At 43.2% G+C, this 17320-nt stretch overlaps 2 protein-coding genes across 5 annotated transcripts in view; one reads left to right on the top strand and one right to left on the bottom strand.

Moving 5' to 3' along the window:
- Window positions 1-7504, bottom strand: part of thop1 (thimet oligopeptidase 1) — a 20912-nt gene extending 13408 nt beyond the window's left edge. Inside the window, exons 1-3 of the mRNA XM_040128988.1 lie at window positions 7340-7504; window positions 5061-5267; window positions 803-951 (exon numbers count right to left, since the gene is read on the bottom strand). Of these exons, the coding sequence (XP_039984922.1) occupies window positions 803-951; window positions 5061-5267; window positions 7340-7352 (369 nt within the window). The 5' untranslated portion in view covers window positions 7353-7504. The remainder of the gene's footprint in view (window positions 1-802; window positions 952-5060; window positions 5268-7339) is intronic.
- On the top strand, window positions 6391-17320 carry sgta (small glutamine rich tetratricopeptide repeat co-chaperone alpha). 4 transcript variants are annotated; one of them, XM_040128992.1, is made up of 12 exons: window positions 6391-6548; window positions 10463-10609; window positions 11244-11347; window positions 11512-11602; window positions 11745-11844; window positions 12544-12648; window positions 13061-13196; window positions 13277-13339; window positions 14911-14948; window positions 15039-15191; window positions 15316-15438; window positions 16506-17320. In XM_040128992.1, the coding sequence occupies exons 2-11, from the start codon at window positions 10510-10512 to the stop codon at window positions 15425-15427; spliced, it is 1002 nt and encodes a 333-aa protein (XP_039984926.1). In that variant the 5' UTR covers window positions 6391-6548; window positions 10463-10509; the 3' UTR covers window positions 15428-15438; window positions 16506-17320. The 4 variants fall into 4 exon arrangements, with proteins under 4 accessions (XP_039984926.1, XP_039984924.1, XP_039984923.1 ...); XM_040128990.1 differs by lacking the exon at window positions 6391-6548 and adding an exon at window positions 6677-6962; XM_040128989.1 differs by lacking the exon at window positions 6391-6548 and adding an exon at window positions 8800-8930.

The raw sequence follows: 17320 nt of genomic DNA, 5'->3' as shown, positions 1-17320 counted from the left end.
TGTTCTCTGTTTGGAGCTACACATTTTTCGAGCCTTGATTGGACAGTGTGATATTTGGGGAAAAAAAACAACAACAAAAAAACAAACAAAACTGAATTCACAGATTCTACAAACTACAACAAAACTTGGTTTGTCAACCCTGGATGTTCCCTGGATCCGACAGCAGCGCTCTAACACGTTTCCCCTAATATACAGGATTACGCCGTTTTACATGATTTTAACATTTGGCGTACAGATCCAGTGTTATCGTTCCAAATTTGATGCAAATAACGCCGCCGTCACACATTTTTAGAATATTTTAGAACATTTGTTCAAATGGCACCAAATTTGCTTCGCACATCCAGTATGTTCTTTATATTTTCTGTATCAAAATTCGGCGGCACTACGACAAGATTAAGCTTTTAATTCACCACTGTGGTGCTCGGATGTCACCAGGTCCGGGATGAAGACCAGTAGCTTCTTCAGTACCAGTTCTGAAGAAATTTGAACGTTTCACATTTTTAAACACATTTCCACCATGTTTGTGTCTCTGTAACTTTGGTTCAGTTTCTCTGCTACTCACTCTGACTTTTTGGTTTTACGATTTAAAGAGTTTCCTTTCAGAGGAGACCAGGGTTACGACTGTGATCCGATGGGCCGAGGAACAGGGAGCTTTTTATTTTGGGTACATTATTCTCAGGCGTCTGGTTATGGGATGGCTGACAGACTTATCAATCAATCATCTCTCCGTTCATCTACCTTGCGATCTGTCTGCTGATTGGTTGTTAGAGGTGTGAGGTGGGTTCTGTGTCCGTCAGCTCACCTCCAGAGCGACTATCCTCTGGTAGACGTCCTCCCTCATGCTCATCTCCACGTCGAACTCCGACAGACATTTGTCGGCCTCGGTGCTCGCCGCTCGGACGTCCTTACACGGGGACACGTGCTGCGGGAAGTCCAACATGTTCCTCTGGACTGAGACACAGGGGCGGGGTCGGTTAGAAGAGTCGCCGCAGCAACGTGACTGTCAATTTGATGAATTTCATGAACTGAAATGTCTAAATCCAACGTGATCTAAGGTGAATAGAACTGCTACTTTCCTTATTGGATTTTTATTCTTGATTAATCTGCTGCTATTTTTTTATTAACATTTATGATTTACTCTTTAAAATGTCAAAAATTATGACAAATTCCCATCAACATTTAAAAGGAACCTCAGTGATACATTCAAACTGCTAATTTATCCTGATTGACAGCCAATAACAATAAGAAAATATTAAAAATTGATATTAAAAGGATACAAGCCTGCACGTTTTAATTTTTAAATAAGTTTAAGAAAAGATCAAACAAATCATTTCATGGTTTTATTATTTTATTGTTTGCCTTTCATCTGAATGTTTTAATTGCTGATTTTGCTAAGTGATCTAGAGGTAAAACTTGATTACTGTGATTACTTTCATCACACTCTAAACTCCTGGGGTAGAAACCTTTACGCTCCTGGTTTAGTTGTTTATTTTTGGCAGGAACAGTGTGTTTTAAAAAAAAAAGCCTGTTATCTATACACTAGTTTCCATTTGCAGTCCTTTTAACACATTTAATAATAATAAATTACTTAGAGGGATAACTCGATTACTCGATTACAAGTTCAGCTGTTTACTTTTCTATTCGCTACGTTTGTGGCGGCAGGACGGAATCGAAATTTAGAGAAAGCAAATCATCATTTTGACTTAATTATCTCTCAGTTTCAATTTAGTGTCTCGACTTCTTTTCTCTTTTGAGATGTGACATTTCATCATTTCGATGTAACACCTTGCGATTTCAGGTTAGTTTCTTTTCATTTCTGCGTAGCATCCTGTAATTTCGATGTCTTGTTTCAGCAGCTTTACTTGACGTGGGATTTTGAGCCGATATGTTGTAATTTCGATTCGGTTTTTCATGATTTCATTTTAGCATCTTGAAATTTCGACTCAGTGTCTCATAATTTTAATTTATAATTCTCGTAATCCGATTTAGTATTTCGTCACTTCTTCTCAGCGCCTTTTATTCCTATTCAGTATCTCATACTTTGTTAAGAGTTTGCGAGATCCGATGATAAAATCAGGGAGCTGCAGGAGAAAATATTCCCGTGCTGGAGGTGTTTTCAGGTTTCCAGCTGCCTCCAAACAAAGCCTCGGAGTCTATTGTAGCAGCAGCAAGCTGGTTCAGCTGCTTTCTCTAAAAACTGCTGATGTCTCTTTACCTTCACATGCGGATTCTGCTGACTCAGAGCTTCAGCGCAGAGCTCACAATGGACACCCGACCTGCCCGCGCTGTCAGGTTCGTGCTGTTCGACCTCTTTACATTCAGATTCATCAGCTGTCAACTGTACACGCTGCAGAAATATCTGGAGGGTCGGTTCAAATACGCCTGGGACATTGTTTCAGCTGCTATAAGAAGCTTTGACTTCGGCAGCTGAGTTTGATTTCGTTTTAGTCACATTTACTCATCAGATTTTACTCTCTGAAAACTAAGACTTTGATTTATTGGAACTTTTGTTAAAGTCATTTGAATTTTTTTGTTCTTCTATTTTAGTTTGAAGTCTCTCCTTGTTGGTGCACGTGTCTGCTGCCTTTCAGATTTAAGAATCAGCCACAAAATTTACATTATCGCAGCTTCCTTGTTTGCCTATCGTCTGTCTCCTAGCAACAGCTTGACCTTGCAATGTTCTCAAATTTCAGATATCAGAATGTCCTTGAACACACCACCAAGAGCAGTTTTCAAAACAGTTCTTGGGATCAGTCTCACAAAACAGGATTAGTGGGTTAACCAGGTAACTTTGGGGTGAGACCTCAGGTGCCGTGACGACAAATGCGGCAGACCACACCTGCACAGAGCAGGTTCTGTTCAGGATCCCAGGTCCCGGCTAATGAAAGAACCTCCTCCCGATGAAGCGACTGCGAAGACAGATGGAGGTACCAGTAGAACGGATCAAATACTGCATCCGAGGTGATCTCATCTCATCACAGCCACTGATGATTCAAGTGCAGCTGGTCAATACCAACTTTACACCAGTTTCAGCTCAGTCTGGGCTTCGAGTTACATTTACCGTTTTTTAAACTTTTTATTTAAAAATAAATAAATCAATAAATGATTTTTTTGCAGTCATACCAGCTAAAATGTGAAAATATGATGGAAAGCCAGAAGGGGTGATGTGGCCTAGAATGACTCTATTTACCAAAAAGGACTGAACAGCCTCCGGCAGCACAGTCCGCCGTCACAACAATCCCGCCGTTAGTTTAGAGGTGTGTAATGTCTCCCGACAGCCGCAGCCACACACACAAACATTTTACGACTGACGTCACTGTCCACAGCAGACGAGAGACGAGGTTTAACATTTTGGTTAACGAAATTTAGGACTTCTTTAGTACCCACTAACTATTCTATGGAGGAAACTACACTCAGCTCTTTTGCGGACTTTAGGACCAGCAGATCCGCTGTCAGTGCAGACTCTGGTGGGTAAAATACGTCAAGCTGCTGCTTATCAAACTAACTTGGGCGGTGAGGTTTCCCTCTCACATCCCTGCCTCAGTGTGACTGGTTGAACTGTTGCCTTTACCTTTCCCAACTTGTAAAATCTCAGGTTCTGCTGCTCAGGGGCAGGTTTCACTTCAGCAATTTTCAAGCAGAGCTTACATGCAGATCACAAACAGTGACAACCGCGTTTCACCTGCGAGTCCCACAGAGCTCTCACATGCTCATGCACGGGTCGTACGTACGGCTGCACCCAACACTTCTTTCCAATATCAATTAATCTACTGATTATTAGTCGTTTGCATTTTGAGAAATTCCTGTGCCATGTTGACATCTAATTGTCTTGTTTTGTCTGACCAACAGTCCAGACCCTCAAAATATTCAGATGAACTCTAAACTGACAGAGAAAAAAAAAGACACACGATTAACTGATAAACTGATTTTTCCCATTTTCCACAGATTTTCCATCGATCGACTAATTAGTTAATTGACTAACCATTTCGGCTCTACTGTAATCACATTAAAGTCTCAAGAACAACAGAGTAGAGTGACGTTATCACAATTTATCTGACAATCTGTTGTAACGGAAATATGGTGGAGTAAATGAACTCCAGGCTCCGCAGAAGCAGAGCAGGGATTTCTGACACGACTTTCCTGGAGAAAGGAAAGAGTCTGAAGGGGTAAAAGCTCCAGCAACACTTGTGGTATAAAGAGCAACTTTACAGTCAGATCCGCCCACACATGGTTCACCCGTTCAGGGGCTGAGTAGAGCTCTTCAGGTACACGCTGCGTTCGACTGACATCTCCCTCACTCTGCTGTTAGCTTTGTTGCACCTGTCAGGACAGGACACGTTACACTTGTAGTATTTTAACAGACCTCACGTAAAGCCCAGCATAGGTCCACCGAACTGGGGCGGAGTGCACAGCCGTTAACCTTGCTTCTAATGCTGCTTTTTATATTCTAGTGTCATGCTTCGTATTGGTATCTTTGACTTGACTGAGATTTTGCCGCTGTAGTGAGTGAGTCACCTTTTACTCCACAAAGAGAGAGTATCATATCAGCAACAGACCTGAAACGACAAGTCGATCATCAGAAAAATAATCAACTCTTCTAATGACTGAATAATGGTTTTAACAAATGTTTAAGCAAATTTGTGAAGCTTTGCTGCTTTTTCTTTCTCTAATGTGATAATAAATTGAATATATTCAGATTCTGGATCGTTGGTTTGACAAAACAAGACGTCACCTTGGGCCTCTTAGAAACTGTGATGGGCTTTTTCCCTAATTCAATAAAAATATAATAATAAAATGAGTTGCGGACTAATCAATACTACAGGTGGAGCATACGGGCTCAGCATTAGGCACTGCCTCTGTAACGCCGCTTCTCTGAGGGAAGGTCCAAATGAAACTCTACTTCTCCGAACTCCTGCGCTCACACTGGTGAGCACACAGACTTTTCTGAAAAGTGGGAAATCTTTAAAAAACGGACTTTTGCAGTCTTTCATTTGTGACAATGATCAGACTTGAAGAACGCTTTCCTACACGGCATGTAGAAAAACCTTGTTGACACTGACCGGTGTACTCGACCTCCACGTCAGCGAGGGCCTTCAGTGTGTTCTCGAAGGTGACACTGTTGAGGTCCACCGCTCCGACGCGGTCGTACACCTTCGTGGTGCTGTCGATGAGCTCGCTGGAGAGCTGCTGGATCTGCTCGGGGGTCAGGTCCCAACGCAGCCGGTTCTCAGAGCAGACTGACACCGGGCTGGTAAACACCACCTCACCTGGGACAGGACAACCGGACAGGTGAGGATATTACGGGATATTCTGCTTGATCACTTTAATATATATAATATAATATAGTATATATGCATTTTTAAATGTATTTATTTATTTTTGCATATTTTTATTGTACATTTCCATGTTATATTTTGTGGTACTTGTTTTTTTCTTAGTTTGTATATTTTTTTTTATTGTTATGCACCACAACACCGAAGCCAATTACGTGCAAGTGAAAACCTACTTGGTAAAAAGCCTGTTTCTGATTCTTACAAGGAAGGAAGGGAAAGGACAAGATGAGGTGGGACATTATGGGGCAGGACAGGCCCACAGGCGACTGGCCCCGAAAACAAGAAAGACATAAAAAGACAGGACAGGTCAGCAGTGGAAGAAGTACTCATATCCTTTACTACCACTACCGCAGTAGTCCTGCATTCAAAATTTTACTTAGTAACAATACGAAAGTATTATTGACAAAATTGTCTTGAAGTATCAAAAGTAAAAGTACTTGTGGGGCAGAATGGCCCCGTTAGAAGTGTTGAGTTATAATATGTTAGAGCTGCAAAAGTGAATCTAGTGTAAATGTTCCTTTCTAGCTCTCCACCGCTGTCAGGAGGAAGTACAGGCCTACACAATATGTCTGTTTCTCATAGAGCGAGACCGTCTTTGTGAAATGCTGTAAGTAACTTCAGTGTTATTGGGTTCGAATGGCTGAATGTTCACCTGTAAGTAATTTCCTATCTTAAATGGCAGGACAGGATTTCTGTAGACATGAGTTAGTTTTAGGTGTCAAACCGGGTCCTTCGGATTTCCAGTAAATCTAAAGTACATCAGTCTTACTCCGAGTGAGTCCCTGTTGGCAATCCAGCAAGTGATACAAACTCTACGTCCACAGCAAAACGAAGCACTGTAATGTCTTTTTAAATTTCTTGGATTCTTTTCCCTGCAGGACGCTTCCAACATTGGGCAAAAAAACGGGATTTTAACCGCATTTCGAGATTCTAATGAATTCTATTTCAGTTTGTCGAACCGGTGCAGTAACACCTCGCTTCTCTCGTCTGCTTTTTCTGCAGAGAAACTGACAGCAGTTGCTGATTAAACGTATTCCCAGATCGTCCTGCCATCTTATCGTGGCTCTTCCATCTTCATGCAGTCGCACGTCGAAGATCGACTCCGCGCCATAGATCACGACATCACTTAGCCAAAACATCCAACAATAAACACACTAAGGAGGGTAAACAGCAGATGTTAGCGTCGGCCATGTCAGCCCCGACCCACAGGACTCGGTAAGGAGGGCTCGTAATACGAATTCCATTCAAATATCTGCCAAATTTAAACGTTGCTAATTGGACTAGATACAAACGCCAATAAAAGCATTTGACTTGAAACCTTCTGTGAACCCTTTAGTCGCTTTCCATTTCGGCATCCAGCCGAAGCAGGCAGCTCTCTCAGTGGGTTGTTTGTGCATCAGCCGTACGTCGGCTTCAAAAACGGAGTGTGACCATTCAGAAATGTACGTTTTGCGGTTTCTGAAGAGGTGTAACGAGGATGGCTTCACTTTAAATCGACGGATTTTTAAACAGAGTCTGGCGCATTTTCTTTCTTTGGTACGTCGATGAGGGAGAGCGACCGGAGGAGTTTCACTGGTAACCCCGCTGCAATCAACGCTGCGCCCGAGGATGGACGTGCAGCCTCCCCGTGTAAGAGCAACCCGGTGCTCGCCAGTTAGTTAGCTCGGTGAATAAGCATAGCCAGCTAACGTGCTACGAAAAACAGAAGGGAGTCCAGTCGGAACTGAGGAGAAACGGTCCGCAATGTGAACCCACATGCCGACTTCCTCTCGTTATCGTACACGTAGCCGATAGCGACTTTATTCTTCAGGGGAATTTGATTAACCTGGCTCGGGCAGCTGTAGCCAGCAGCGCAGCAGCTAGCTGGCGTTAACGCTTAGAGTTACGTTAAAGCTAATTACCGGTAAGTGACCACAGAGACAAACAGAGAGAAAACCTGCCGATCACAGGCACAGTTTCACTCTAAAGTCGGTCAGCTACATTAAGAACGGCAGAGGATTACTCACCTGTCGGCCCCATTGCTGATAGATGCGTGCAAGTTCGTTAATGTCGATCACTGTCAGAGCTTCAGGGTTAACGCTGCTACAAAAAGCAAAAATAACTTCCGGTCACACATTTAAAAATAAAACCTAACTGAAGGTTTGGGTTTTTTTTTGTTTAACGTTTCCTCGTCTTCACTTTTTATGTCTCATAGATTTCTAATGTGGTTTATGGTGTTTCTTTACTCCAACTCCTCCTTCATCTCGCCTCATCTCATCTCATCTCATCTCATCTAATCTCATCCTATCTCATCCTATCTCGCCTCATCTCATCTCATCTCATCTCATCCTATCTCGCCTCATCTCATCTCATCTCATCCTATCTCGCCTCATCTCATCCTATCTCATCCCTCATCTCATCTCATCCTATCTTGCCTCATCTCATCTCATCTCATCCTATCTCATCCTATCTTGCCTCATCTCATCTCATCTCATCCCCTCATCTCATCTCATCTCATCCTATCTCGCCTCATCTCATCTCATCTCATCCTATCTTGTCTCATCTCGCCTCGTATCTCCTGTGGCTGCGGCCCAGGTGGTAGAGTGCGTTGTCCACTGATGGCAGGGTTGGTGGTTCGATGCAGCAAAACACAGCTAAAAACCAAACTAAAGGGTCAACTACAAAGCAGAGCCAAACCCAGCTGAAGCTGGCTAGAGATAACCGCAGCTAGCCTCCACTAAAACTGCTTTATATACAGTTAGCTAGTTTAAAGATGATAAATGGCAGGGGAAAGAAGAAAAATCACAATTCTGATACACAAGTTCTGGACTTTTTTCTAATCTTTGATTCTGTTGTGAAGTTTTGGGTAATTACTGTTATTTAAATGAAACTGTGTGGGAGGTTTAGAGGGGAAACACTCTTTAGCAGAACTGCTGACAATTCATCTGTGACAATGGGCCCAATCGAAATGAGCTGAACTGAACTGAACTGAACTGAACTGAACTGAACTGAACTGAACTGAACTGAACTGAATTGAACTGAACTGAACTTGATCTTTGACAATGTGATGCATTTCATGAGTTTACCATATTTTTGTACCATAAATGTAAAATCTTACCAAATCTTAATGTTAAAATCTTGATCTGAATAGTAACTAGTAACTAAAGCTGGCAAATAAATGGACAGCAGTAAAACATACATTTTATTCTGACACGTAGTGGAGTAGAAGTATAGTAGCACAAAATGAAAATACTCAAGTAAAGTACAAGTACCTGAAATTTGTGCTCAAATACAGTAACTGAGTAAATATACTAAGTTACTTTCCGGCGCTGATTTTAGTGAACTAACATTTTGGTAATTAAATATTGACTAAATATGTATACTAGTGCACTAGTTTCAAGTTTTTAATCTTTTATTCTGAAGTGTAGCTGGCCCCGTTTCCTGTGTCTTCGGGTTTTTGCTAACAACTTGGTGTCAACCGCACTACGCCGGCGCCTTCACATGACGTCATAACTCCGTGACAAGCTAATTAGCTAGCTGACGGCTACGACCACCCGAAGCAACGGCGCTAACGTCAGCTCTCCTTTACCGGGATAATCCACACCGCAAAGACAGCTGGTAGGAAAAACGCGCTATCGTGTTACCGCGTTGGAACTGGCAGCATGACGATTTCTTGTATACGGCAGCATAGTCGCTGTGGGCGGAACGTGATCAGCTAGCTAGCCGTTAGCTTCGTGCTACTATGGCTTGAGAACACGTCACGCCAAGCTCCTTTCAAAACTCTGGAAATAGAACACGGTTTTGATTAAGAGTAGAACCGTGCAGCTGATAGAACAAAAGTCAGGCAGTATCATCAACTGTCGGGAACCACTTTTTAATTCGGCATACATTTCATACACCAAGTAACATATATATTTATATAATACAGCTTTTAGCAGCTGGGTTACCCGTTATAACAGCTAAATTAGTGGCGGTGGGTGGTGACCAGTTGAAATAAGAAGTCAGTTGTTTGAGTCACATTTTGTTGAGATGAGCTCCCACCCGCCGAGTCAACTATCTGCCGAATTTCCCTACAACGACTCAGCCTGTCGCCCTTCCTAATAAATGCCCTTGTAACACCCACAGACCGCTGCTGATATGAGAGGCGGCGTTAAACTGCCAGAATTTTGAGTGGAGTTTCGTAAAACTTTATTTTCAAAGTTACGGCACTTAAACATAAATGGAGCGTTCGCTGTGCGTGGCTTGCCAGCAGGTTAAGCTAAAACGAACCTCTGTTCATAGAAAAAGAGTTAAACTTCACTTCTCAGTGACCTCTTCATAGTGAGCAGCGGTGGTTTCAAATGTCACTTGCACCCCCAGGTAGTGAGTTATCCGCTTATCAGCTGTGCTCGGCAGCTTGTTTTACCATGATTCATCGACAGAGATAGCGAGTGTTGGCTGGCAGCAGTTAGCGTTACTGGGTCGGAGCTGCTAGAATATTCTCCAGGCTAATGCTAAAGGGAGCCGCTTAAACTGGGAGAAACGGCAGTGAGCTTCCGTCTGTGAAACGGTGGCAGATGCCATCACTCCGATGATCGGCGGATCAGTCATGTTTACCGATAATCCTGTGACACACCACACACCACATTTATATCAGCTTTAAACTCAACATGTGCAACAAGGTGTACATGTCTTCCATCACCGGTCAAATGTAAATACGAGCAGGTTGTATATACTGGACATAGACGTGTATAAATGGACACCATGTACAGAACCACCTGCTGTATGTTTATAAAGTAACTTAACACTTAAGTCATTTAATAGTTGTTTCAGCACTCCTGGCACTCTTCCCACACCACTTTACCTCACCTACTGGCTTGTACATAACGGTCCTATCTTTAGGTTTACTTGTCTTTGTCCAGCGTTGTTGTCCTTGTTTTTGCTCTGTGTCCATCTGTATGTCCCTGAACATTATTATTGGTACAGTGCGTACGTCCTCTGACATCCACTGGAAACCAAATCCAGTCCAAATCCTTGTATGCACAAACATACGTACGCAGTAAAGCCGATTCAGATTCTGAAATGAGTAATAATGCATCTGGCAGCTGTAGGACATCTATCATGGTATCGTCTTGCTAACGGCCAGTTCTTCTTGTTGCTGTTATTTTCAGGGTCTCCCTCCCTCAGTGAACACAGAGAGGTCTGAGCCTCCGTCACCATGACAGACAACAAGCGTCTCGCCTTCTCCATCATCCAGTTCCTCCACGATCAGCTCCAGTCAGGGAATCTGTCCTCAGGTGCCCAGGAGAGTCTGGAGGGTGAGTCCTCATTCAACAGGAACCAGAGCTGCTGTGGGATACGTGACCAAAACAGCCAGGTCTGCGATCCGGTTTGGGTCGATAGAACCTTTTCCATTGCAGGAACTGAACGTAGCAAAGTGTATCCATTGTAGTGGGTTCTGCTTTTGTTCCCGCTGTTCTCCGCCTGCTTTGGGGACGAGCTCCTGGAGCTCAGTTTGGGCTCTGCTCCGGGGGTGATACTAAACCCAGGTTCCAGCTATTTTCAGGGGTTTGGCAGCGGTGCTATTGACTGTGAACAAAGACTAACACAAACACAACAACAGTAACAACCATTTTCCAACTGCATCTGCGTAGTGCAGGATAACCAGTACTTTAATACAGGAAAATAAAGCTGCTTTGTTTGAGGCCTGAGGTTTAGCAGAGAAAATGACTTTCCTTTTACTTTATACTGAGCTGGGATCATTGCTGTGATATGATTTGTGACCCTGCTGCTCACCCCCACTTTTAACCAAGGGTTGTTTAGCATTTTACATTGATTATACAGATGAACCCGTTATCAAGTTGTAATCTATGACCTTTCTCTTGAGTGTGTCCTCTGTCCTCTTAGTTGGTGTTTTGCCTCCCTGTTAAAAATGATCTCATCGTTCTGCAGTCGCTGTTCAGTGCTTGGAGACGGCGTTTGAAGTGTCGACCGATGATCAGAGCCTCGCCGTCCCCATGACGTTACCGGAGATCTTCGCCTCAGCCACAGCCGAGGTAGACCCAGAGAAACAGCCTTTTATCAGGCGGACATGGCGATGCCACAGATATTACACATTCAGCTTATATGAACAGCGGAGCTGACGTTGACATGTAAAATGGATGGAGTTCTCTTTTGCTGGGTGCGTCTGACTCGCAGCGTTTGTGTCTGTTTGTGGCAGCATCCAGCTCTGTCGCAGGTCAACAACAACTCCACCCCAAACTCCGTCAGTGAGGAACAGAGAGCTGAGGCCGAGAGACTGAAAACCGATGGTAGGACGAGGAGGAGGTCCACGGTGTCCACACAGCTGGTTACGGACACTGTCGCAAGCTGTTCTGTGTTTTTAAAGTGGCTGTGGTTTCTTCTCGGTTTTAGGTTCCAGAAATAATTCCATGTGTTTTGTCTGGACTGCAGGTAACGACCAAATGAAGGTGGAGAACTTTGCAGCAGCTGTTGAGTTTTACTCGAAGGCCATCGCCATCAACCCTCAGAACGCCGTCTACTACTGCAACAGGTCAGTGTAGCGACAGGTCTCCTTCAGTCTGACGGGCGTGACAAAGACCAGATGAAGGTCAGGTGTTTGTAACGCACGTGGTAATATATGAAAAATTCCCCTTCAGATTGTAATGTGTCCTGCTGGATTTAAACCTGCATTAACAGATAAAACATTCCCATACAGGTCACATGTTAACATCAGGTGGACCTGGGCTGTTACCCTGCTTTTACCTATGAGGAGACGTTGTGGTTCCCGTATTGCTCAAAGTTGAATTATGTTTAGTCCTGCAACTAACAATTATTTAAATCATCCATGTTATTGTTTTCTGGATTGATTGATGAATTGTTTTGTCTATAAATCGTCAGACAATATTGAAAAATGCTTGTTATCATTTCCTACAGATGACGTCTTTAAATGTCTGGGTTTTTTGTTTTTTGTTGTTTCTTTTTTGTGCGACCAATAGTCCAGAAACCAGAGAGATTCAGTTTACTGGGATAGAAAATAGAGAAAGCTAAAAATCTGATACGCTGGACCAACGTAAAACATTTTGGCTTAAAAAGTGACAAAAACATTTAAAATGTTATCAAAGTAGTTGACTATTAACCTTCTATTACTCGACTAATTGATTATTGGACTGATTGCTGCAGGTCTAATTATGTAAGGTTATGTACTAAAAGTTTAGAAGTTGATGTGTGTTTTTTTTCCTCTGCCGTGCAGGGCTGCAGCGTACAGTAAACTGGGAAACTATGCTGGAGCGGTGCAGGACTGTGAACAGGCCATCAGCATCGACCCAAACTACAGCAAAGCCTACGGGAGGATGGGGTAGGAAAACAGCCGCTTCGGTCATTCATTGTTACGCTGTAAACGAGTAGAGGAAGAGTACGATGTTCATCAGAGCAGCAACCGGCAAAAAACCTCACTGTTTTACAGTCTCTCCTCCCTCCGCTCAGCACATCCAGGCTACTGTACCTTTACCACTTCACACTGTTTAAAGAAAAAGAATCGCTGAGGTATAAAACTATCGGGTAGTCTCCACCCCACATTCTCGGCGTTAGAATATGAAAAATGAAAACTGGGTAAACTTTGTCAGAAGAAAGTGCACGGAGTCGTGGTGCCTTTTCAACAGGAGGGAAATAATTCATTGATTTAAAATCTTTTAAAGACGTGAGTTGCCGTTATTGTCCCCGATCGGAGTCCTGACGGCTTTGCTGTTTTGTTGTGACGCTTTTTTCAGTTTGGCTCTGGCCAGCCTCAACAAACACACAGAAGCAGCGAGTTACTATAAAAAAGCTCTGGAGCTTGACCCCGACAACGACACCTACAAAACCAACCTGAAGATCGCGGAGGAGAAGATGGAGACCTCCAGTCCAGTAAGAACAGACGACAAACGGTGTTTCTGAGCAGCGACTCGGTGATGGCTTTGTGTTTATGCCTCTGTCTTCTCTCCCAGACAGCAGGGATGGGTGGAGTCGATCTGGCTGGTTTGCTCAGTAACCCCGGCTTCATGAACATGGTGAGACCCCGGACTGTTTGTTTCAGCTTGTTTCTCTGTCGGTTTTGTGGGGTCTACCAGCGTCTCACTACAACACATCCACACCGACGACCTCCTCCTGTCGCCAGTGGCCGTGATCAACCCAAACATCTCTTTCACTGTCACTGAAAACACGTTCAGCAGTAAGGGTGGTGTTACCAGAGAGCACAACTCAGTCATCAGCTGGTGGATTAGCATGAGGTTGCATTTTTAGAAATTTCAGCTCTGAATATTTTTATTATATTTGTTTCTTACAGTTGTTACTGATAATAATTTAAAGTTATGTTTGCTGTTAGTGTTGAAGTGGCTATAATGGATATTTTTATAATACTAATGTATGAAATGTGTCAATGTTCAGGAATCAGTGATAGAGATGAACCTACAGAGAATTTTCAGATGAACCTGCATCAGCTCCTCTCGGCTTCACGGAGCTTCTCTGTTTACTGCCCTGGTTCACTCTCACCGCTCTCATAGCGTTGTTTTCGGCCGCAGCAGGCAGATGTTTTCAGAGAAACAGCTGTAAAATGCCACTGTCCAGTACCTGCTCAGCAGCAACCAGCAGACAGACACAGTCAGACATCAGCTGGTGAACATAGTGGAGCATTTAGCAGCTAAATAGCCAGAGGTTTCCCTCAGGAGCTGGTGGAGACCAAAACCAGAGCTAAAAGAGAGGGAGTACTCTACTTAGATTCATCAGGTGACACAGACACCAGATCGATGAAGGATCATGTTGCTCTGTAACTGCTGGATGTGGAAATAAGCAGCTGCTTGATCACAAGTTCAGCATGTCAAATTGGAGCTGATGATCTGTCAGTGTTGTTTTCAAGTTCAAGTTTATTTTTCAGCTGGAAACAACAAGTAAAACGTCCCCCGTCTTGGTCAAAACATGTCTTTGATGTTGTCTCATTAATTCTTAAGCCTCTGTGTCACCGACAGTCACAGCCGGGTTCATGATTTAGGGTTGTCCGTCCATTCTGGTTCAACGTGATATCTCAGAAGCACCTTCGGGGAATTTCTCCAAATTTGGTCAAAACATCCACTCGGACTCAAGGATGAACCGATTAGATTTTGGAGGTTAAAGGTCAAATGTTAAGGTCATTGTGATCTCACAAAACCTGTTTCCGGCCATAACTCAAGAATTCGTACGCTAATTATGACACAATACACTTAATACCTTTTCAATTAAATTCTTTCAAAGTCTTCACTACGCATATTATGAGTCTGACATGGCTGTAATGTGCCATTTGCCTGGTTGGCGAAGGCCTACAACCACGAGGCGCTAATTCTGGTTTCTTTTTTTAAAATTCTAAAGCATTTTTATTGTCACGAGGTCACCGGGGCTGTGGCAGCTCAAAGATTATAGAAGCAGAGCTGTGACCAAAAGGCTGCCGACTGAGAGACTCATATCCATAGTGTTGTGTTACAATGTCTGAGCGACGGGGAGTTTTGTGTTGTTGGTTTTCTGGTTGATGCGATGTGGGTCTGACTGTTTTCCAGTTGTGAAGTTCATTATTATTATTATTGATTATTGGTGCGTCCCTCTGTCTCCACAGGCGTCGTCTCTGATGAACAACCCTCAGGTTCAGCAGCTGTAAGTCGGGTTCTCTTTCTCGTGCAGTCGTTGCTTTCTTGGTCTCGGGGTATATTAAAGTTAACGTCCTGCCTGCGTGTTCTCTTCCAGGATGTCGGGGATGATGTCCGGAGCGTACGGTGGGATGGGGGGAGGAGGAGGCGCAGCCCCCGGAGCCGCAGCCCCCGGAGCCGCCGGAGCCGCCGGAGCTGCCGGAGCCGCCGGAGCCGCCGGAGCCGGAGATTTATCAGGACTGATCCAGGCGTACGTACCCGAGACGAATTTGGTTCTTCCCAGCATGCATTTTGTCAAGTCAGGGCGGGTGGAGCTGGGTGATCACCTGTTGGTTGGTTGATGTTCACAGGTGTTTTTGCTGTGTGTGTTACAGAGGTCAACAGTTTGCTCAGCAGATGCAGCAGCAGAACCCCGAACTCATTGAACAGCTGAGGAGTCAAATCCGCAACCGAACGCCCAGCTCCGGAAACGAGGAGCAGCCATGACATCAGATACAGTAAATAGCCGCACTGATTACTGTCAGTCTGAACGGGACAAAGTGTTCACGTCAGGTTTTCTAACTAATGGTGATCACCTGATGACAGATTAGAGAAGCCTGATCCCTGTCTTTAATGTCCCTCGTGGAAAGTTTGGTTTGGAGCAGATGCACCGAAGCAGAGTCATCTGTCAGTACAAAGAAAAAAAGTAAAAGTATATAATGTATAGAGTAACAATAAGAAACTGTAAGTTAAAACATGTCTTTGTAAAAAATAATTGGTTAAAACTGCAAATAAGAACAAGTAAAAAATAAAACATTAAGACACAGACTGTCTTTTTGGTAACTACGAATGGTGCAAACTAGCTGTGCACTTATTGTGAAATTAAATGTCATTATTTTACAGAAAATGAGGCACTTTTTTCCACTTATTTCTCATTCCCGAATGATTTCCATTTGTTCTCTACTTTTCTATTCTTTCATTCGCTGTTTACATTAAAAGCCGACCACAAAAGAGCAGGATTATACCCTCAGGGTGTTTTTAACGTAAAAAACATCAACTGTTGACTTTTACTGACAAAACCTGACAAGAAACAAAAGACTGAGGAAGCAGAAAAGAATTGGAAATAATCAGAAAGTAGAAAAGTTTTCATTTGTGTCAGACACCAGAGACTGTTCTCAGCAGAGCGGCGAGTACAACATTACTGTTGTTGTACTGATGAATTACTGCTGTGGAAACAAGAAATGATACTAAATTTATCAAGAAAACGGGTAAACATGGAGGAAGTGTCGAGTTTTTCTCAAATTAAAACGGGAGCAGGTGAGAAACTCTCACTGAAACATGATCAGAATATAAAAGTCGTGAAATGAGTAGAAATGACGTCCTGTCTCCACTACAAACCTGTTACCATCAAAGTAAAGAGCGGTTCCAGACTTCCTTCAGACCTCCTCCTTTAACTGCACAATTTGTGAACAAACTTTGATAGAACCACATTCTTATTCTGTTTCCTTATTTTGCCTTTTCTCGTCTCGTCTCGTTTCCCTTTTTATTTTGTCAGTGATTAATCTTTTTATTTCTTCTGTTTCAGGTTGTGCAGGTTTATGTGAGGAGACATATAGACCATCTGTCCTTTTTTTTTCTGTCTGAATTGGATCATTATAACTCGAAGGACTAAAAGGAAGTTTTTGTTTTTTTTGCCATCACTGAATAATTCCTGCATGAGAGAGCGAGAGAGAGAGAGAGAGAGAGAGAGAGAGAGAGGCCTCCGTTTCATTCAGGAGCAACGTCACCAAAAACTACACCCACTTCCTGCGGCGCTGTGTAGTTTTTAGGAAGAACATTTTGAAGTAACACTTTGATATCAACACCGATTAATTCTAATAATTCATGCTCTGATATCATCATGGGTCCCAGATGTTAAACAGCTGTAGTGCAGCGGGTCAGTGGAGTGAAAACAGAAGCTGGAAATGTTTTTTTTTTCCTCTGAAAAACTACACAGTGTAACTTTAAATGCAATTTTTGGTCCAGTACCTTTTTTGTGTGTGTGTGTGTGTGTGTGTGTGTGTGTGTGTGTCAGGGCTGTCACTTTTTTGAATGACAGTTCATTCAAGTTCACAGTTCATTACAGTTCAAATTTCTTTATTCGCCCACGTTCAAACAAATGTTTGAATCTTGCATAGAAAGTGACCGTGTGTTTGTGTGTGTGTGTGTGTGTGTGTGTGTGTGTGTGTGTGTGTGTGTGTGTGTGTGTGTGTGTGTGTGAGTGAGAATATCAGGTTTAATTTAGTGTAAATGAACTAATCCTGTGTAGCAGGTGAGGCTCCTCGGTCAGATGGAGCCGTGAGGAGACACAGAGCTGTTTAAACACAGTTTGGAAATTAAAAAGAGCATCTCAACATTTTA

Source organism: Xiphias gladius, chromosome 6 (genome assembly GCF_016859285.1).
Source record: "Xiphias gladius isolate SHS-SW01 ecotype Sanya breed wild chromosome 6, ASM1685928v1, whole genome shotgun sequence".
In the NCBI taxonomy this organism is placed as follows: domain Eukaryota; kingdom Metazoa; phylum Chordata; class Actinopteri; order Istiophoriformes; family Xiphiidae; genus Xiphias; species Xiphias gladius.
This window is presented reverse-complemented; position numbering and strand designations above follow the sequence as displayed.

Bases quoted from the DNA above. Each gene is read 5' to 3' on its own strand.
- sgta (XM_040128992.1), top strand. From the start codon at position 10,510: ATGACAGACAACAAGCGTCTCGCCTTCTCCATCATCCAGTTCCTCCAC. The intron at 11,845-12,543 runs GTCAGTGTAGCG...TCTGCCGTGCAG, and splicing joins GCCGTCTACTACTGCAACAG to GGCTGCAGCGTACAGTAAAC. The intron at 15,192-15,315 runs GTACGTACCCGA...TGTGTGTTACAG, and splicing joins TTATCAGGACTGATCCAGGC to AGGTCAACAGTTTGCTCAGC.